General features: G+C 43.8%; 1 protein-coding gene across 3 annotated transcripts in view; it reads left to right on the plus strand.

Annotated features, from left to right (window-relative positions):
- LOC147026445 (protein argonaute-2-like) overlaps nt 1-16618 on the plus strand; it is a 222418-nt gene that overhangs the window by 170983 nt on the left and 34817 nt on the right. For all 3 annotated transcript variants that reach the window (XM_085881866.1, XM_085881865.1, XM_085881864.1), the window contains exon 10: nt 390-512. In XM_085881866.1, coding sequence (XP_085737992.1) covers nt 390-512 — 123 coding nt within the window. The remainder of the gene's footprint in view (nt 1-389; nt 513-16618) is intronic.

Below are 16618 nucleotides of genomic sequence, written 5' to 3' on the forward strand. Positions count from 1 at the left end.
GGCAAACTCGTTGCTTTCTTGTCAGTGAATGAGATGTTTGAAACAAGAACGTACTAAGTTTTCAGCCAGTAGACACCAGTGCAAGTTCTTTGGTTGTTGTGTCCTTAAAATCTAGTACATGGGAACTTCTTCCTGCCTTATTTAGTGCTTTCACAGCCATTTACTAATTTCTGACAGCGCTGCCATATGCAGTCAAAATTTAGTAATTCCTGCCAATAAATTGATTTGGCAGCACCAACGCTCACCAAGTATGGTACATCAAAATGCCCATTCTCTTGGTTTACATCGTACAGTAATTGTATTTTGTTTGTTACAGATTGTAAATACCTCTTCACTGTTGGTAATGCAAGCAATGAGTGTATGAATAACCATGATTTTATCTGCTGCAGATGAAGAGTGCCAACTTCAATGCAGACCCATACGTCCGCGAGTTCACCATCGGTGTTAAGGATGAAATGGCGGATGTGACAGGAAGAGTGCTTACTCCACCCATGTTGCAATATGGAGGCCGGGTAAGCCTTGGCAAACAGCAGCGATGGAGTGTTAAAAAAAATTCTGTATATCTTGTCGAGGCTCGTATGAGACCTAACACACAATGCACAGCAAGGGGGGGGGGGGCATGAGACAAGAGGGATGGAAGTGGAAAGGACAAAACAGTGGGGAACAAAGACATTAGGAGATCTGTGGAAGGGAGAGGGATGGGGGCAGGGATCACAGGGTATACAAGAAGGACATTACAGGGACTTTCAGGAAGGAAAGCAGGGAATTTGAAGGAGGTGGGTTTGGGGTGGATTAACGGGGGTAGAAAAAATAGAGGATTTGGATGGGGGATGATAAGAGGTGGTGGTGAACAGCCGTTTTGAAGATCTGGAGGTAAGAATGGGATCGAACAGAGTGAGTGGGTTTATTCCAAAGGCAAGAAAAAAGAGGAATGAAAGAGTGAAGGTGAGCAATAATTCGTGATTTTGTGGGTTTTACCAGAAAGGGGTTGAAGGCGGACTTTGAGCGTCCTGTGGAAATATGGTGGGGACAAATCACAGACAGAGCAGGGTGGTGGGGGGGGGGAGACCGGAGAGGAGGCGATAGAAGACAGAAAGATCACCAACCTGCCTGCGGTGAGAGAGTGAGAGGCCCAAAGACTCAGCCTCATCGCGGGAGATGCCAATGATCCGAAATGCCTTGGTTTCCACAGCGTGAAACCGAAAAAGGTGGTAAGCAGGAGCACCAGCCTGGAGGGGAGAGAAATCCTCCATCAGGCTGCGGGCGAAAGCTTTGTATGTGGTTAGGAGCTCAGGTGGGCCGAGGAAGGACTTTGCACAACGGAGGATGCCCAGTCGGTGACTAGCTTTGGAGGCCGGGTTGGAAATGTGGCTTTCCCAGGAAAGATCATGGCAGATAGTGAGACCCAGAAGCTTGAAATAAAGGACCTCTTCCAGAGGATTGTTGAGAAAGTAGATTGGGGGCAGGGGGGGGTTCTAAATGGTCCTTTCGGAGAGACAAAGTGAGAGTGTGAGGTTTGTCCGGACTGAAAGACATGTTCCACATGTTGCACCAGTTTGTGATTTTATCCAGATCTGCAGTGAGCGAAGAAGTTGCTGCTTGTCGGTCTGAGGGATGACAGATGGTACGGCAGAGGGTGGAGTCATCAGCAAAGAGATAAAGAGGATTTTTCAGAAAGTTGGTGAGATCATTGAAGAAAACCAGAAAAAGAACAGGGCCCAGAACGTTGCTTTGAGGAACTCCAGCCTGGACAGGAAGAGGGGATGAAAGAACTCCATTTAGGACCACACGTTGACTGCGACAGGAGAGGATGTCTGCGAGCCATTTGTGGAGATGGCCTTGGATACCATAGGAAGAGAGTTTGGTGAGCAGGGCAGGGTGCCAGACTGTGTCAAAAGCACGCGATATGTCTGGCATTGATTACCTCTATCCATTGTTGGGAGAGCAGAAGCAGCATATCCAGGGTAGAGTGACCTGGTCTGAAACCAAATTGATGATCAGAAATCAAGCCATTGGAGAAGAGGAAGGATTTAATGTTTGAAGCGATAATGGATTCCATAACCTTGCTGATGATAGGGAGAAGTCTGATTGGTCTGCCGTTGCAGGGATCTGTTTTTGCACCTTTTATGCAGGGCAGTAATGTTTGCTGATTTCCAAGCAGATGCCAGATGACCTTGAGCAAAGGAGAGTATGATTAGAACAGAGAGAGGGTGAGCAAGAGCAGAGGAGCAGGTTTTTGGACACATGGGCTGATGCCATCTGAACCGGTTGCAGAATCTGAGTCGAGGTTTGACAGCAAGCTCTCCACCTTGTCAGGAGAAAAAGAACCAGAGTCCAGGGACAGTTGGTGCGACTGGGTAAGGTGGGTACAGAAAGCGATGGCATTTGGACACAAGATTTCGATGGAAACACTGAGTTGAGGCATTCAGCCTTTTCTCGTGCGGCATCAGCAGTGCGGCCATTTCAGGTAAGGGAGGGGATGGAGGGGTAACATACACCAGAAACAGATTTGATTCGATGCCACCAGGATTTGGAGGAGGGAATGAGGTTTGAGAGTTCAGACTTGAGATTAGAAAGATGTTGTTTTCTGGCTCTCCTGAGGGTAGATACACACTTGTTCCGAGCATTATGGAAGGAACTGAGATTACCCTCAGTAGGGCTTGCTTTCCATGAGGCAAAGGCAAGTTGTTTCAGGACAACTGCCTTGTCACGAGCTTCAGTGAACCATGGGCGGGAGGAAGGGTAGGACAACTGAAGACGAGAGGGGATAAACCTGTGCATGAGGGACAGCAAGTTTCCATGAAAGAATTCCCAGGATGAGTTGATGTTGGAGAAAGTAGTGATGTGAGACAATCCAGAAGTTTGATGGCTGATTGGAGACCCTGCCAGTCAAATACTTTCAGGGAATTTTTTCAGGGAAATTTGTCAAAATCGGATCGAGAAGAGATAGAGTACCAATGATTGAGATCCGGGTTGGGAAATTGACCGATTGAGTCAGTCCCAATGAGTCGCAGAAAGGTTTTACTGAAGTGCCATGACAGGCGAGAGTGGTACCCACACCCAGCCAACTGCCATGATGACAATTGAAGTCACCACATATGAGGAAGAGAGAGTTCGGATGAGAAGATATAAGTTTGTCCATGTTTTCGGACAGTGAGGTGTAAATGGAGTCATCACCGTTTGGTGGACAGTACAGTACACATATAAACATGAGGTGGGAGTGGAGGGGAAGCCATAGCCAGAAGTATTCCTGAGGGTGTGGGGGAGTGAGGGCAGTGCACGGAGAGTCAGGAATAGAGTCTTTGATGAATAGAGCAACTGCTCCACCAGGATGAGGCTCAGGTCTGTTATACCGGAGGAGGGAGTAACCAGGGAGAGATACTTGGGAGTCAGAGACGTCTTGAGGGAGGAAGATTTCTGTTCAGCAGATTATGTCTGGTTTGTCAATGGCAACCTGCATGTAAAGATCTGTAAGGTTTGAGCGAAGGCCCTGGATATTTGAGTTCCACTCTGTTAATGAAGAGGGAGGGAGGAGCCTTTGGGTGCAGGGGATGGGAGGGGAGGGGGAGGGTGGGACAAAGGAGGGGGGGAGGTAAGGAGAGCTGTTGAAAGAGTGTGGGGGATTAGCACAATAGCTAGGGGAGGGGTTGGATGAGGAGGAGAAAAGGCTCTGTGGTGCTGGGGTAGGGGGGGCAGGAGGCAGTTGAGGATTTGAGGAGGTGGAGTGATGAGCTGGAGGTGAGAGGGCAGGGGAAGGAGGCAGATTTGTGGATGTGAGGGTGGGGGGCAACTTTGAGAAGGGTGAGTGAGGTGGGAAAAGGGTGAATGGGGAGAGTTGAGGGAGAAAAGTGAGGGGGAAGCTTGCCGGGAGAAGAGTGTGATGTTTGCTTTGAGAGGGAGGGGTGAGAGGGGTGAGTTGGCACTGAAGTTTGAAAAAAAAACAATGGTTGATGGAAAGTGAACACTCAAAGCAAACTGGGGTTTTTAGAATTCTTCGGTCAGAGATGCGATTGAAGACATTTCTTGATGGATGCAATAATGGCGAATTAAGAGAATGAGGAGAAGAAATGTAGTAACAGTTGGATTTTTTCAGCAAGGTATGAATGAAAGTTCGAATTAAGAGCAGTCTGTTGAAACAGAAAAATAAAAGAGTAGTGCATTATGATGCAATAATGAGTTCCACACGTGTGAAAGAGAAAGATGAAGCATTATACGAGATCGTTATTATTATTATTATTATTTTTATTATTATTATTGAGAGAGAATTTTTATAAGATTTGGTAATGGAAATGTTGTAGAAAAATTTGTGAGGTGAATGGTGAATTTGGATCGGTAAACGCAGGGGGTAGAAACATCATGTGGTTACGGGAGAAGCACATGGCTATGGGAGGTGTATAGTCAAAAGTGAATTTATTTATTTTAAGTAAGGATTGCGTAACATTCAGAAAAGGAAAGGTTGAAGTAAAATCTTGGAGGTGTATAGTGAATTTGCAAAGGTAAACGCAGAGTGAAGCTGATGGATCGATGAAAAGTATCAGGAAGAGTCGAGAGACACGTGGTTTCAGGAGGTGTATAGATAGAAAGGATACAAGAAAGATTATTATTTTTTGATGTCATTTTGAAGGATAGGTAAGATTCGGAAATGTAAGGTTGTCGGAAGAAATTGTGAAGGTAATGACGAGTGGGTCAGCTCAAGTAGAATAAAGATGGTGTGACGGCAGAAGGAGGAAGAAGAAGAAGAGGAATAAGAAGGAGGAAGAAGAAGAAGAGGAATAAGGAGGAAGAAGAAGAATAAGGAGGATCAGGACTCATGGGTATGCAAGCAGAAAGGAGTTTTTTTGTTTGTTTTTATTTTGAATTTAAGACAAGAAACAGAATGTTTAGTTGGGAGGGATGGGGTTGGGAAAGTGGGGAAAATAGGAATTGAAGGTAATAGGGAGAGAATACAAAGAAAAACGATCGTACACCTGGAGGGGACGGATGTGAAGGCCTCAAGGAACCCGGTAAGACAAGGTCGACGAAAACTCACAAAATAGCATGATTTTTCGAAACAAAACCGAACTAGGAACACACAGAAACATGTAGGTCAGAAAATAAACAGTTAAAACGGGACAGATGACGACTGGAAACTTAGCTTTGAGAAAGTCGACAGAGACCCCTGAGAGAAACCTGCCATTGCTGCAAACCTAGCATATCAGGAAGTCAAATATCAGGTTGATGTTGATGCAAATATCAGGAAGTCGGTCGGACTCCCGATGTTGAAATGGCACGGATACTCCATATGTTTCAGACAACACAAATCCTCAAAAAAACATCGACCAAGTTACAATCTTTATTAACCTATAAAGCACCTACTGGTCATCTCTGGAGGATTTCACATCCAATACCACTCAATGAAGCTCTTCCGCCATGTCGCTGAGCTACAAAACTGACAGACCCAAAACAGCCGATTTGTTATTCTCCTTCTTCTTCCTTCTTCTTCTTCTTCTTCTTATGTTCAGACAGCCTAACTCAAAATTGGTTTAAGCTCAGTACTTGGAATAAACACAAATCTACTGCATTCTACAGTGGGAATGCCAATGACTACTTGAAATTTTCCAAACTTAAAGGATTCCACACAGTAGGCATAGCTGCACACCTATGTATAGGGCAATGGAGGGCCAAGAGGGGCGGGGTGGGGTGGGACAATGCTTATCAATCAGCCTGATGGGGGTGTGCCCTTAGTGAAGCCAGCCAGTTTGCTAGCTAACAAGTGTTTTTATTCTACGTGGTACTGAATGTGAGGATGGTGGAAGGGGGTATGCTGAATGACTTACAATTTACAATGACCCAAAAACTGAAGCTGAAGTTCAAGTCGTACTGCAGAACAATTTCCAAACTATTGAACATTCCCCAAATAATCAAGCTGATTGGGAAAGCAATGGATCACTGGAATATTTCAGCACTCGGAAGGAAAGATCGAAATACCAGGAGTGAATACATGACGTGGGACCTTCCAGGGAGACAGCCTTTCCTCGCCCATGTTTTGCCTTTCTCCGGACCCACTGAGTAACCTCATTAATGAGCAAGGACCCAGATGCGCCCAAATATCCAGTAGAAGTTGTCCATAGAAACAGGAAAGGTGACACACCTCCTGCACATGGATGATTTAATGCTCTTCCCAACTAATGACGAAAAATTGGCAGAACAACTGAAATTAGTGAAACGGTACTCCGCCGACATTCAGTTGGAATGTTGGCTGAATAAGTGTGCCGCAAGTACATTCATACAAGGTAAACCAACAAAGACGGACAACATAAAATCGGTCCAAATACAACAATACAGGACAATGAAGCATCATAGAAATACCTCAGAGTAGAAGATGGACACCAAATATCATAAACAAATGAGCAAAACAATACGTGACTTCAGAAATGACATATGAATGCTAAATGAGACCTTTTGCACATGCGCTGGCGGGTGTGTTTACAGTCCGTCGGTTCGGCTCGACGGATACTTTTAACCAGTCATTGCTTGCATGAAACCTGTGATTTAAATCATCTTTTAAACTTAATTTTCAGCATTTCGATGAAAGAGTGGCAATTTCAATATGGTTAACCATAATTCTGTTTCTGAATGCAAATAGGATTCATGGAAATATAAACATAAAGGACGAGAAATATCCTTGAGAGTTGACTGGTTCATACCATTTACTTTTAGTAGATTCTTGCATCGGCAGTGGATATAACACACATACATATACATACATACACACACAAGTGGACGGTTCAACTTTTACCAATCCATGCAAAAATCAAAAATATTTTATCTTGTGGCCCTGGATCCAAACAAACAATATACAGTGGAAACCCTCATTCGGACCAAACCAAGGGATTTGGCCAAAAGTGGTCCACTTGAGGGGTGGTCCCCTTAGCCGGTTTCACCATTTGGGTAGGTCTTCAGGTAAAGATGTACAACTTCTTTAATACATTTAATTCCTAAATTGAATCACTTAAGTGGAACAACTGTTTGTACAGGATTTCACATCACATTTCACATTCACCTACTGTACTTTAGTCACAGAAACAGACAGAAACAGTAATTTTGATGATTCACAGAAAGTCTTTTGGATTATTCACAGAAACAGTAATTTTCATTATTGTTGTGCAACGTTGAAAAAAAGAGTCCAGGGTGCGCTGCCTCACGGATGACGCGGCAGATTCAGCAATACCGTTCTGTAGATTGTCGACTGTGTCCAGTAAATGTCTGAGATTCTTGGACAGAAGATACTGCCTTGTTTTCGCCATACAGTCCATTACTTCTCGCGTGGTAATCGTTGGCTCCTGCACGTCGTCGTCGTCAATGTCGTTATCAGCGTCACCGTTGTCAGTGATAAACTCAGCCACCCCGTCGTCATGGATTTGATTCATTTCATTGTTCTCACATTTCGTGAGAACATCTGCGTCACAGTTAATGTAGTCATCAACCATGTCCCTCGTCAAACCGTAATTTTCTTGCATTCTTTTTAGCATATCGGCGAGTGGGATATCGTCTTCGTCGTTGCCCTCAACCGCGTCGTCGCTCTCAACAGCGTCGTCGCCGAAACCACACTGAATGAAACAAGACTTCACGGTGGATTCTCTGACTTGTGATGTGGCCTGTGCAATCCACGTGCAGGCATCGTAGACAGTGACACACTTTTTTAAATCGTTCACGGCGTCAGTGTTGCCTGGCTGACAGCGGTCGATTTTAGCGAGGACAGTCCATACGAGTTGTTTTCTATAGGTTGCTTTAATCGCGCGAATGATCCCTTGATCGAGAGGTTGGAGACGCGAAGTCGAGTTTGGGGGAAAGAACATAAACTCCACATTCGAGAGCTCGAGGTCGGGCTGGCACGTTGCATTGTCCAGGAAGACGATGACATTTCTTTGCTGCCGTTGCATTTTCTTGTTGAACAGTTGCATCCACTCCTTGAAGAGACCTGACGTCATCCAGGCCTTCCTGTTTGATCTCCAGATGACTGGGAGACAATGCTTGTCGAGATTGCGGAAACAACGAGGCGTGGCAGATTTCCCGATGATAAGCGTTTTCTGGAATTCACCAACCATGTTGCCGAGGAAAGCAGCAGTCAAACGTTCCTTCGATTTCTTCCCGCCTTTACACTCCGTCCCTTTAACACTGAGCGTTCTGTCTGGCATCGTCAAGATGTCGTCATCGTCAAGATCCCACTCTCGTCAAGATTGAAGATGTCTTTGGGGTCATATCGTGCGATTATCGTCGGTACGTGCTTGGTCCAGTTGTCAACTGCTTCTTGAGGAACAGAGGCCGATTCCCCAGGAATTTTAGCAGAGTTAATGTTGTGGCGCGCTTTGAATCGGGAAAGCCAACTGTTGGATGCCATGAAATCTACCTCGGGAACTTCAAGTGACCGTGCGAACTCCATGGCATGCTCTTTTATCATCGGACCGCTGAAAGCACAATTCAATGCTCGAACGTGACTGAACCACGACCACGTCATTTTGTCGATCTTCTGATTTTCTTGAACTATGAAGCGTTTATTTCTGATTGGAGCGTTTTCTTTGTATGCTGTCATTATTTCGGCTTTTCTCTTCAAGATGCGCTGAACCTGTGACTTGCTGACACCGTACTCAACTGTGAGGTTACGCTGAGACTTGATTTTGTCATTCTGTATGATCTTGACTTTCTCATCCAGCGTCAATTTTTGTTGGGAGTTTTTTGAGCCATGGCAGTCATGGAAAGAAGCGAATGGAAATCTGTGACAATCTTAGGATGGAGCACGGAACTTAAGGAGCCAAGGCAGCAGAGGCGGGTTTCCTATTGGTGACTGAAATTCTGATCCAAAATCCCACGATTTCATTGGGTAAAGAGTAATTGTTTCCGATTTCATTTCACGATCTTGTGATCATCTGGAGAATGTCTTTTTGGAACGGTTTGTTTGCAATTAGTCGCGCTTGCCCAGCCAAAGAGCTTTGTATGTGCTCGGATTACTCAAGGGAACTATGTCCGCACCGAATTGACACTGGTCCGCTTGAGAGTTCAAATATGGTGGTCCGTGGCCCGAACCAGGGGTGGTCCCCTTCGCCGATCAGTCAATGTACTAAATAGATAGGAATTTCTGAAGGGACTGGAGAAAAAGTGGTCCAGATGAGAGGTGGTCCTCTTTCCCGGTTGGTCCACATGAGTTTCCACTGTATTTGTAACAGTCCTCACAGCTCCCGTAGAGTCCTCCACCCCTTTCCCACCATGATTAATATTGGATAAACTTACTCTGTACATCATGCACAAGCCCCAGATGTGTCCTCTTCCCATCAGTGTTCAGAAAAACCTAATCCAGCTACACAGTCCATTCACTGGTAGCGATCCGTTGGGCGTTGGGGGGGGGGGGGCGTTATGTAACACACGTCCCTCCGCTACACTTCCACCGATGCACCTGGTCGTGAGTATGCAGAATGAGCAGGTGCCTCTTCGGCGAGCTCTCACAGCTCTCCAAGTCTTTGTGCAGAGTCACAGCCCTTTATCTCAGCTACTTTTCCAAGTATATTTCAGAAGCTTGGTGAGCCATTCCAAGTCACAATTCTTATCCCGGACACACAATACATTTTATTTCGCTGTGATGCGATCATGTGATGTGTACGCACGACATGCGATCGTTGACACACATCGACACACGTTACTTGAAAGGTACTCATAAGTCGAAACACGTCAAGGTAATGGTTAGCGTCAGTGTTCCAGACTCCCGTTTTTTTTTTTTTTCTTCGGTATGACGGTGTTCAGTGTATAGTGCCTTTATGATTTAAATCGTTGAGCGGAAGCCTATTAATTATATTATATTATAACCACACTAGAAATCGAAGAGTCAAAATCACCATCATACCGAAGGAAGGAAGAAAATAAAAAATAAAAAAATAAAACCAGGAAGTCTGGAACACTGACGCTAACCATTACCTTGATGTGTTTCGACTTATGAACACCTTACAAGTAACGTGTGTGGATGTGTGTCACCGATCACGTAACGTGAGTACAACACGTTACTCATAGGTTAGAAATAAGTTTCGGGTACGCTAAACATTACCTCGACGTGTTTCGACTTATGAGTCACTTACAAGTAACGTGTGTCGACGTGTGTCAACGATCGCGTAACGTGCCAACAACTTATGGCCAGCGTTATGCAGAACGTGTGAGTCATACGCTGGCATAAGTCTTAAAATTTCAAGCATGGAAAATTTGAGGACAACCGAAAAGTACAACGTTTAAAGCCAGCGTACTACGACGTATGGCAGTGTTTTTCAGCGTGCTCTCAATGTTATCAAAACTTACCCATAACGTATTCAACGTGTAGCAGCGTTTTAGACAAATTTTCCAAAAATCGGCATAAGCTGGCTAAAACGTCAAGGTGTGACTGGGCCTTAACATATCTTGCAAAAACTTCGTTTTGGCAAGATAACAACAAAAAAAAAACATACAAGCCAACTAACATATCTTGCAAAAACTTCGTTTTGACAAGATAAAAATGACCAAATACCATGACCTCAAAAATGAAGTCAAAAGATCTTGGAAGCTGAAGAACACCAAAATTGTACCATTGATAATTATTGGAGCAAAGGGAAGCAAAGGGAGCGTAAAGAAGAACCTTACGGAGATCTTCCAAACCATTGCTGGGAATATTACTGCAAACAAACTATAGTTTGTAGCTGGCCGGGGCTCAGTGGAAGCCTGAAAAGAGCCCTCAGAACAAGATGTTGAGAACAAGAAAATTTCACAGCTTTGTCCATGATGCATGATCCCTTTATTACTTGTACTCGCAAATACCACCCATCGCTTCACTGGTGGAAATACTGAGAGGACGGAAAAATAGAGGGGGAAAGAGAGAGAGAGAGAGGAGGAGGAAGGGAGGGTGAGGTGGGATGAGGGAGAGAGGAGGGAGGGAGAGTGAAGAGGGGTGGGGGAAGTGAAGGCAGTGAGAGGAAGGGTAGGCAGATGTGCAGTGGAGCATTAATTAAGGTTCATACTGTCTCAGTCCTTCTGCATAGAATAACAGTGAAGATGGAAACAAAAATGTCTGAAATCCATTTTTTACCGGGCATACTATAAATACCACCCAGAGACAAACATAGTCTGGACATAAACATCTCCCGGACATGTCCGGAGACAAACACCGTTCGGACACGTCCGGAGACATGGGTGTTATCAAATATATTTTGCTTTGAAACTCACAAAGAGAAACCATATAACCTTTGTAAATCATGTAACTCTACCTTGTAGCAACTGCCGAATGTACATCCCGATCGGAACACGAGCTGTACCGCTCTCAACTGTAGGCAGCTCGGCAAGTGGCTTAAGCACTCAAGCAAGCACTCCAATTGAATGGTTGAGAAGGAACAGCTGGCCAGGCTGTGGCTGCATACCATATAGGATTCCTTGAATTTTAAAGCGAGTCTTTACCGCTCCTGCAGAAGTTAAAGAAATTAAATGAATTTGTTCATATAATGACTTTATCCACAAAAGAGTTGCTGTTTAACGTAAAACAACCCAAGAGACATTGTAGAGTTTAATCGCTTGTGAAATAAACATTGCAGATCATGCGTCCCATTGCCTACTTGTCTGTGCACCTGTCCCATGGTACATCGGTTCGCAGTCCGCGTAAATGTTATTACTTTATTTTGAAATGTCCGTTTTTCACCAGACTTGCTTGGATTACCTGTGGAGCACCTCGTGAAACCTCAAAATATAGATACAGATCTGGCAGACGCTATGGATAAGCAGTCCCTCTGGGGGACATCTATGTGATTAAATGTCCCTCTGTGCATCTATGTCCCTCTGTGCATTAAATCATATAGTTTCCCTTTGAGGTCCATCTCGGTTATTTGAAATTTAATGCATTTACCTGATGAAAAAGGCGTTTTTGGTCGGACTTTCACACAATTTGTCGCAGTCGAATCTGAATCTGTGTCAGCAACGATAGAAAAGTGGAAATAGAAATCAAATCGGACTTCAGCAAGGCCATGAGGCTGCCTGGAACATTTGAGAAGCCTCACATTGCCCTTACAAAATCTCTATACTATCTAAATTCATCAAATTTCAACAGATTTTCACGGAAATTGTTTTAGTCTAGTCTGACTTTACATTAGCAAATACCAAAAGTGAATCGAATAAAACTTAAGATAATCTTGAAGCCGTTTGAAAGCATATGGCAGCTCCTCAGTTCATGTTACTTTATCTATAAATCCACAATACAACGAAAAACATTAAAAAACGCCCGATTTTTCACAAACCTTGCTGCAATTGGTGTCAAGCTACCTTGGTGACTGTGAAAAGTGAAAACAGAAATTGAATTAAAGCTCAAATATATGTGAGGCCACTCAAAGTAAAAACCAGCTACATAGTACATTCCAAAAAGAAAATCCTTTCCCATGTCGTAAAACATGATGTTTAAAGCATCCATGTACAATTCTTATATAATCTAACAGCTTAATAACATCAAGCATGTGGTGAAATGCATAACTTCCATGAAAAAAATTCATTTTGACGTCTTTATTAGAAGAAAACAAGCACGGCCTTGCATCGATCCAAGGTCCAACCTGCGATGCCATCCGCTAGGCCCGAGCTTAAATATTAATAACTTGTCCATTATAAATACAGCTATTCGTAAATATTAAGATCAGGCATTCGATGATATCGGTGAGGAAAGTGAAAAAAAAAATTTGAGCACTTTATCATTGAGAAATCGTTGCGGCCTGTTCCAAATCGAGGTATGGTTGAGCAGGCCAAAAAACATGGCAGCTTCAGACTCGGGCGAGGTAACCCAGGATACCCCTTCAGACCCCACAGAGCGAGGTGGCTGAGGATCGCCTGATGAAGGGTATAATTAAATAAGGCCGTTAATTATCTTTAAAAGGGATGTTTTAATTAACCAAAACACTCAATTTTCATTCTTGCACTTCCTTGAAGTTTTCTTAGTATGCATGCAAAGTTTCAGGCTGTTAAGTTTCATGGTTTTGGAGTAATGGAGGACACACACACACACACACACACACACACACACACACACACACACACACACACACACACACACACACACACACACACACACACACACACACACACACACACACATTTATTAGTGTAGATATTTTGAATGAGTGTGCTTGCATTGATTCCTCGATCTTTCAATTTCAGTATTAAATGTGAAGAGGTAAATCTTTGTATTCCTTGGTTTTTCTGGATCCCTATGCTTCATAAAAACCCATACAAGTAGAGGTTTATACTGGGTGCCAGGCAGTGTTCCACCAATCAGTTATCGGTTATAGTGAACGCTGGCTTACAAGTTGTTAGGGAACAGTTCAGGAAATATTGTTTAGCATTTGAGAAGAATTCCTGTATAAACACTTTCTGGGGCATTAATTCTTCTTTCGAGTTCTTAGATGGAATTACATGCCTCAATATTATGAAGTCAGTTGAAGTTTTTGATTTTTCAACTTTATATACAAATTTGGAGTTAGTACAAGTGAGGGATTCACTCTTCAAAGTGATTGACAAGGTTTGTAACTCTTTTAATGAGTTTTTATGTGTTAGGTTTGATCGAGCATTCTTTTCTAAAACAAAATACTCAAGTTTTCATTGTTTTGATAAGAAGTTTAAGGATGCTGTTAATTTAATTTCATTAAACACTTTTGTGTCTTTTTGTGGGATAATGTTTCAACAGGTTAAGGGTCTTACCATTGGTGGGAACTGCGGCCCCCGACTAGCGGACATTTTTCTTATTTTCTGTGAATTTTCATTCATGCAGAAACTGATGAAGGAGAAAAAATAGGATTAGCTAAAATATTATCTCATACATGTCGTTATAAAGATGATATTTTTGTGGTTAACTGTAATTTTTTTTTGATAGGCAGCTTCACAATATTTATCCAGATAGCCTGATTGCAAACAGGAGTGGTAATGATTGTACAGTTGCTGCATATCTGGATGTGTTGGTTAGAGTTGGACAGAATAGTTTTAGTACTCGTGTATATCATAAAGTTGATGATTTCAGTTTCCCTGTCATCTTGAACACCTTTCCATGAAGCAATGTACCAATTAAAATGGGTTACAATGTCTTTTCATCTCAGCTACTTAGATTTGCAAAAATTTGTTCAGTAAAGGGATTTTGTGGAACTTGCTGAGAAGGTTTTTTCCATCATGTTAAACAGGATATTTGGCTGATTGTTTGATCAGGTCTCGTGAGAATGTCTTTAAACTCCATCGTCACCTTTTGTTTAGGTTTTGTTGGTTTTCATGTAAACAAGTTCCGATTGCATTGCATTTGATGGAATTATTATGAATTAATTATTTTTGTAAGGTAATTTTTAAAATTAATATCATTGCTTATGTGTATACATGTATTAAATAAAGGAGCTATTTAGATTTAAAAAAAAAGAAAAAGATATAGTAATTGAATCAATATTATTTATGGACTACATTATATATAAGCATTTATATAATTGATTGGTGGTTGCTAAGATACGCAGTGCAGCTTGTTAGAATCGGTTGTTAATGACAGTTTGAGTCTATGGTTAGATGGAGGTGCTGTGTAATTTAGATTTAGTAATGTCTGCAAGGTAAAGTGTTTATCGCTTAATTTATTTTCATATAAAGTGATGTACGATTAAAGTTTGTCATCTGCAGTAATACTTTAAATAAAAGTTTAATTGTGACGATGCAATTTATGACTGTGATTTATTATGACGGTGCAACGGGGGCGGGCAGTGGTGACGGTGCAACGGGGGTGGGCAGTGGTGACGGTGCAACGGGGGCGGGCAGTGGTGACGGTGCAACGGGGGCGGGCAGTGGTGACGGTGCAACGGGGGCCGGCAATGGGGACGGTGCAACGGGGCGGGCAGTGGGGACGGTGCAACGGGGGGCTGGCAGTGACGACTGTGCAACGGGGGGCTGGCAGTGACGACGGTGCAATGGGGGCGGGCAATGGCGACGGTGCAACGGGGGCGGGCAGTGGGGACGGTGCAACGAGGACGGGCAGTGGCGGAGGTGCAGCGGATGTGGGCAGTGGTGCAGTGGGTGCGGGCAGTGGCGCAGGTGCAGCGGGCAGTGGAGCGGGTGCGGGCAGTGGTGCAGCGTGTGCGGGCGGTGGCACAGGTGCAGCGGGTGTGGACAGTGGCGGGGGTGCGGGCAGTGGCGGAGGTGCAGCAGGTGCGGGCAGTGGTGGAGGTGCAGCGGTTGTGGGCAGTGGAAAAGGTGCATCACATGCAGGCAGTGGCAGAGGTGAAGTCGGTGCTGGAGGTGCAGTGGGTGTAGGTGCAGCGAGTGCAGTTAGTGGTGGAGGTGCATCTGGTGCAGGCAATGGTGGAGGTGTAGCAATAGATATTGGTGGACATGAGGTGTTGGAGGAAATTTTTGTGGGTGATGAGACAATTAAATATTTAGATTCTTCATTCTGCAGGAAGGATCGTAGACATATAATTCTGTGTAGTTTTTAATGAGCAGGAGTTAGGGACATTGAAGGAAGGGTAAACGATATTGCATGGGGTCATGGCAGGAAGAAGTTGGTTGTGGTACACGGAGGAGCGAATGATGTAGGGAAAGATTACTCAGAGGTTTTGAAAAATAGATGTAGGATATTGGGTAAGTGGCTGAAAGCAAAGGGTTGTGAGGTCATGTTTTCTGGGATTCTTCTAAGATTAGGAAACAACAGAAATTATGAGCAGAGCAATAGACGTCAACCAATGGCTGGAAGAATGGTGTTGGGAGGAAGGTTTTGCATTTAAGAAGCAGTGGGAATCATTTAGGAGACAAAGGGAGTGTTTCTGGAATGATGGCCGTATATTTAATAGAAAGCGGATGGCAAGGTTTGCAGTGGGAATTGAGGAAGGAATTCAGGCTTTTTTAGGTCAGCGGAGGGTGAGGAAGCTATTATGGAAGGAACTGATGATGTAATTGTGATGAGTAAGGCCAGGCAGGAAAATAGAATTTCAGGAACGGAAAAGTTCAATATATTCTAAACCAATGCCAGAAGTTTAAATAATATAATTAGACGGAAGAGCTTGAAGCCAAAGTGGAAAGCGAGGAGTACGACATAGTTGCAGTGAGTGAGACATGTTTTAAGGAGGAGAGTAACTGGAGGACAGGATTAGAAGGCCACAAGGTGTATTGGTGTGCTAGGAAGGAGAGAATAGGAGGAGGAGCAGCAATCTGGGGAAAGGACAGCATTGCATCAAGAGAAAGGGGTGACATTAAGGAGGGAATAAATGTTGAGGATTCTGTATGGGTAGAGATTCGAGATCGTAGAAACAGTAAGATACTGGTAGAATGCTTTTATAGGGCTCTGGGTGTGAAGGAAATGGAGGAAGGAGGAGTCCATGAAGCATTCAAAAGGGCATGTGGAAAGGGAAGAGTATTGATTTTGGGGGATTTTAACTTGCCAGGGATAGATTGAGTCCAGGAACAGGGAAAGGGCAGAGCAGATGAGGATTTCCGAGTTTTGGTCCAGGATTGCTGTTTAAACCAGTTTTGCAGATAAAGCCCACGAGGGGGAGTGCAGTGTAAGACCTCCTTTTAAGTAACGATCTCAATATGGTGGAGGAGGTTGAGGTCGGGGAGCATGTAGGAGTAAATGACCATAACA

The sequence above is a fragment of the Eptatretus burgeri genome, chromosome 5 (assembly GCF_056783735.1).
Source record: "Eptatretus burgeri isolate ZD-2024b chromosome 5, Ebu_testis_v1, whole genome shotgun sequence".
Lineage (NCBI taxonomy): Eukaryota > Metazoa > Chordata > Myxini > Myxiniformes > Myxinidae > Eptatretus > Eptatretus burgeri.